This window comes from Formica exsecta, unplaced genomic scaffold (genome assembly GCF_003651465.1).
Source record: "Formica exsecta isolate Colony F162 unplaced genomic scaffold, ASM365146v1 scaffold54, whole genome shotgun sequence".
Lineage (NCBI taxonomy): Eukaryota > Metazoa > Arthropoda > Insecta > Hymenoptera > Formicidae > Formica > Formica exsecta.
The window spans coordinates 210,342-216,433 of NW_021852643.1; the positions used below are offsets into that span (position 1 = coordinate 210,342).

General features: G+C 34.5%; 1 protein-coding gene across 1 annotated transcript in view; it reads left to right on the forward strand.

Annotated features, from left to right (window-relative positions):
- The first annotated feature begins 4,007 nt into the window (after nucleotides 1-4,007).
- Nucleotides 4,008-6,092, forward strand: part of LOC115241918 — a 23,527-nt gene continuing 21,442 nt past the window's right edge. Inside the window, exon 1 of the mRNA XM_029817891.1 lies at nucleotides 4,008-4,368. Coding sequence (XP_029673751.1) covers nucleotides 4,360-4,368 — 9 coding nt within the window. The 5' untranslated portion in view covers nucleotides 4,008-4,359. The remainder of the gene's footprint in view (nucleotides 4,369-6,092) is intronic.

Here is a 6,092-nt window from a genome sequence, read left to right on the forward strand (position 1 = left end):
AAAATAAAATAATAATAATTACGATTTTTTTATTGTATTATATCGTATTATATTTTTATCATATATAAAATTATTTCCCACATATAATTCATTGCATATGAGAAATTATCTGGTTGGAAACAATCGCCCTAAGTGATTTTAATCATTTTAAACTAATTTTTTACAATTATTCGCTGTTTCAATACATCCAATATGACATTGGGGGTTTGGCAAGCGAACTTTTATAAATGACCTTACATTCTACGCGCACATCAAGGATGATTATCGTTCTCGCCATATTGCTTTACTTTTAGAAATTGGGCGAAAACGATGAATAATTTTTTTACGTCTTTGCACCGCCGGAAGTAGATACTCTTCGAATTTCCGTTAAAAACGAAATTAGCTCATGGACGTTCAACACGCGTGACGCGTTTAGTAAATTGCCAGTTCGTTACTTGTAAGACGGTGCTGTGCGCGCCGAAGGTAGATAATTAGCGGTACGAATGCACTTTTCATGAGGTCGCGCCGTTACCTTCGATAAACAGGCTCGTTAGACTCGCTCCCTGAGCGATCCCTCTCGAACTGGAGATCCTTAGGGACATTTCTCGTGAACGACGCGCTCATCTATCACCTTGAAGCATTTCGAATAACCTCGATTATCGAATAGTTGCCTATTTCCGAGTTTATTATGCAACGGTGATGTTTATTATTATGCGCATAACTATGTGAGAGTTAATTAGTGTAACGCGTGACGTAGCAAAACAGCAGTAAGAAGTATCGAACAGAGGACAAAGCCTTATGTTTGCTATCCATGGCGATTGGAAAATGAGTCTTGATAGCAAGGATATATTCTTTTGATAAATATATAAAATAGTCATAGATATACCCTTGGTTTAAAAATTAATGATTAAGTATTATACGGTGTAATTAGTGGACTTATATAACAATAAGAAAACGAGAAAATTTTCTCTTTATCAAGTTAAGAAATAATAGTGCATTTATATACTTATGTTTATCTTTATAATCTAATTGATGTTTTAATAACAGTATAACTATGTAACAATATTTTATTTTTTAGTTAGATTTAGCAGAATTTTAATTGATGTTTTTATTATTGAAGTAATTTATGCAAAAAATTGTAAGGCTACGACAAATGCAAATATATGCAAAATACTGCGTTGTAATGTAAGAAATAATTCTTATGGTAATTATAATATATCAATAATTAATCTTTTTTGCAATCATGTTAAATTATCGATGACGTTACTACTTCCGCGTTCCTACTTCTGTCATAAAATGGAATTGAGTATGATCAACAAGTAAGATCGTGTGGATGATAACTAGATTTCTGCATTCGTTCATGTTATATTAGATGCGTCAGGTTATTCATGCATTCGCGTGGATTAACAAGTAGATTGGCAGTAAAAAAATTATTGCTCATTACATTTTGCATAAATGTTACAGTTCACTTTTTTTTTTAATCATCTCTCGCAACTATATTCTGTTCAATAGCCTTGTTATACTTTTATAAGTATCGTTACAGTGTTCCCGTAATTGATTATACAATTTTACGACAATGCCTCGTTCACGGTAATTAGCACGTCCTCGATCGATTGATCGAGATTTTCCCTTCGGTCCGTCTTAATTCGCTTGGTCAGGAAGCAGAATGAAATCGAAACGGATTCGAAAATATATTTAAGGTCAATTCTATTAAAAACATATAAAAATAATGTGTATTATAATCAATATAACAATAAAGCCAACTCGCGAATCAAAATATCGATATCTTAGCATTGCAAAATTGTATTTGCTGTAGTAAAAAAATTAATGTCTATTTATATGGGCATTTTGACGGTTTACATTACCATTTTTCTCTTACAATATCAGAGATATTTACTGCATTTTGAGAGGAAGAGAGAAAATTACGAGAGAAAGAGAAGGAAGAAACGCGTATTGATATGTTAGAAAGTGAAATATCTCGGGCGAGTGGCCTCGTTAATTAAACCGAATTTAGGCAACTGAGGGTCACAGTCAATCGTGCAAGGTCTAACGTTCCGACTCGTGACTAGAAGCCCGATATCGGAAAGCATTTCTGGTTCGTCTTTCCTTGCACGATGTTGCGGTTAAAAGCACGCTAATTAGCGGGTTAAGGTTGGGAATTCCATTTTTAATGAAGGTCAAGAAACCGCGGTCACGCGCGTGACGAGAACTACGTTGATGCTGCGCTACAAGCACTTTCTCGACGCGAGCAAGATTGCAAGAATTGCATGAAACGATCGCAACTTGCAACAATGATAAATGGGTCAGATACAATTAGCGGTTTATAACAAAGTGGTAATTAAATAGCGGGCTATTGACGTTGATAGCCCTAACAAAGCTAATCATAAAGTATCTCGCGTATGGTATACATAGTTTTGTTCAAAACCGTTATTATAATATACTATCATGTTATAGAGATCATGTTCTCTCTCGCTAATTTGTTCACGATTTTGAATGATTTCGACAGATGCAATATAAGAATCTTTCGATTTTATGTGAAAATTAAGCGCATCATCGAAAAGAAGATTTAAATGAAATCTATATAGAATATTTTTTTCTAACTTTAAAAAGATAACAAAATAATATAGTGTATTATATATTTTTTATACACTATCTTTATGATATTAAAATATTGTTATATGGGGAGTGTGTCAAAGATATTTTTTTCCAAGGTAATCAATTATGTCGGATTATGTAAAGGATAAGGATTAGATAAGTTTTTCCTTTCTAATATAATGATTCGCGGATGTACTAGTCGATTACCCTATTATCGTAATTATTGTACGCACGAATGACATACATATGTGTGACGGGAATTTTTCCTGCGTCGGAAGTCACGGCGTATCCTGAGAATAGTATATTACCGTGTCTCCATAATCAGTCAATTATATGCAATCGGATAATTAAATGCAATATAACGATAATCATTATAAAATCGGCAAATGCTTAAATGCTATAAATGCTAATCATACATGTGCGACTGTTACATCGTAGTTGTTATATGAATCCGGCAAATAATTTAATTAGTTTACCTGATGATTAAAAAGATTTCTATTTCTCATAAAATTTTATAGAATTATATTCAGAATTTCAGAGACTTTTATCATTGTATCGTCAAATATGGTTCAATGATTAGAATTAATAGCGCATTAAAAGAACATCATATTTTTAAACAATTTTAAAATTTTGATACGTCTTTAATCTATCGCTTTAAAAATTTTGGGCGTGGAGAGAGCGTTTAAATATTCGAGATAAGATTTGCATGCCAAGCATTGTTCTGTAACAGCAGCTGACGTCATAATATTGCACTCACGGAATACAGATCCGGATTCCGATCCGGAGCATGATGCGATAGGCATTGAGACGTAATGTTTAGAACATACATTAAGTAGCGGCATGCATTATCTTGCCATAGAGGATTACGCCAGCTAATTTGTCCTCTTTATAATCGGAGCGGCAAGAAAGAGCTTATTTGTCGCAAAAAAGAGAAGAATCGTGATTCAGCCGACATTAATCACAATTTGCATTGTTACTTCATTTCTCGTTCTTTCTGCAGACGAAATCACGGCTGATTCTTTCATATATGCAATCTAATATTTATAACAAAATTGTCCTTTCTTATTCCTATTGCGTCATTCGTCAATGTTATTTCGCTAAATTGCGTTACATGAGAAATCTTTTACTCGGCTATTTGATTTCAATGTACATTTCACGAATTCATATAGAAGAATATTTTCATGCCACTTTCAAAGGCATCTTTGCTTCTTCCTCGTCGTGATTCATGCGTCAAAAATAAAATATCGAATCTTTCTGCTGTCTCGCCGCTTCCTATCCGCGGTATCCCCGCGAGACGAAGGTCACCTTGACCATCACTCGCGCCCCTCGGAAGGGTAATGATTCGGGCGAGGGCGCAAGAAGAGGGGAACAGGGAGCCGGCCGCGGATGGCCTCCAACGGCGACATATAAGTCCCAGGAGCGGTCCCCACGTGGAATCAAACGGTCCTCTACGCCAGCAGAGACGGACAGCACTTGTGTGCCTCTGATCCGATCCGATTATCTAGGATTTACACCGTTACTTTGGGGAATCTTTATTCTGCTCTAGACTCGCGAATAGTAGTAGGCGTTTCTTCCGGAGCCCCCTACCATCCGCGACCATCATACCGGGAACGTACCCCCGCGAGATACAGGTGGTACACCACCGTGCGCTGCTTCTAGGCTCTCGCCGCTTAACGAGAGTGCAACTGCAGTCGGCAGCCGACTTGTGTACGGTTCACGGGGAACGCGGAGAACGTGCTCGTTCCGTTTCGCGGTAGTTTCGGGAAGACCAAGAAAGAAAGAGAGATGAGAATCGTAAGTACAATGTGTCTGTGATACTTCACCCGCGCGCCTATAGTACTTCATGCGAACGAAAATCGGAAATGGAAATCGAGAAAAGACCGAGAGATTATCTTTTCGGATCAGAAGTTTCTTTATTTCTTCCGCAGGTGATACAAAATCGAGAGTGTTTTGTTCTGAATTAGTGAGATTTGTGATAAATTCGATAGAGGATATATTAAAATTTTTCTAATCGTGAACGTGCAGATCTTTAATGAAAAAGTAGAGCATTCAAAAGTTTGTCGACTCTTACATTGCTTGATGGTTTTTCTCTCAGATTGATCATATCATGCATGATTTTATTAATTATGTGTCATGTGTCTGGATTTCTTTTGATATCCTATGGATTACATTTCCACGGTATGATATTTCATTCTGATATATTTTTGCGACTACGAATTTCGTATTGGACTTTCTGCTTGAAGCGAAAGCGAATTTAGTATTCCCATATCAAATTCAGATTCCATTTTACTTTCATTGTCCGCGTCCGTAGTATTACGTTTGAAATTAGAGAAAGGAAAGCGAAAGAGAATTTTATTTACATCGCTTCAAGATATAAAAGCAAAAATATAGGTTTCTAAATATTCCAATTCGACTTTCTACGTTCTCATTTACTGAATCTTACGTTCGATCATAAAGTAAAACATGCTTTTCTACGTCTAGCTGTCGGTTCGTTTACAGCATCTACTTGATAAATATCATTACAATTAAAATTGAGAAAGAAAACGAATTGCTCTGATTCACGTTAATTAGTGAATTAAAATGTTAACGATGTGTTGTCGCGATCTCATCGTTGTCAGAATAACAATGTTTCTATGTCATAATTATTCCAAATTTCGGGTTTTCTTAAATTAATTCTTAAAAGAAATAATAGCTAGGTAATTTTAATTAATTACTATAAATGACGTTGATAAAGCTTATTTAAAAACAGAAATTTTAAATATAGTTATTTAGAAGAAGAAACTATATATATTTGTGTGTAAATTGATTTTTTTCTGTTATAAAAAATCATTTAAAATTCGGTATCATCAATTATTCATATTTGTACTATGATGCTCTTTTTTAGTACATCTTTATGCATATTAATCATAAATTCCACACTAAAAACAAAAAAATTGTTAACTTGACTAAATTCGTTTAACTAATTTCAATTTTTTTAATTGAAATATTTATATATTTAAGTCAAATACAACATATTAAATCTAACATGACGTATATTTGACTTAAATATATAAATATTTCAATTTAAAAAATTGTAATTAGTTGAACGGGTTTGGTCAATTTAACAATTTTTTTTTTTTCAGTGTAGATATATAAATTGACGGAAGAGATTAATTAGTTCTCGTAAGGAAGAAGATAGTATATAGGGATAGTACCTTTCTGCGGCGAATAAAATCTGCAAACATGTAATAGTTCATTCAAGAGATTCTAGCCCGTGGCGAGACATGTCTACGGCCTTGCCCCGGGCTGTCCGATCGTTTGTTGGTGAACTGACATACCCGACCGGCTTTAGATCGTTCACATATTATGTAACATTAACAAGAGTGACGCGACTCTTAAGAAGACGCTTCTTTGATAACTACATCCCGAAGAGAGTGATTTTTATAAAGCCTAATTCAAGATATATATGTATATATTATAGAAAGAGAGAAAGTGAAAAATATTATGACATCGTATTGTTAATTTTTATTCGTTATATA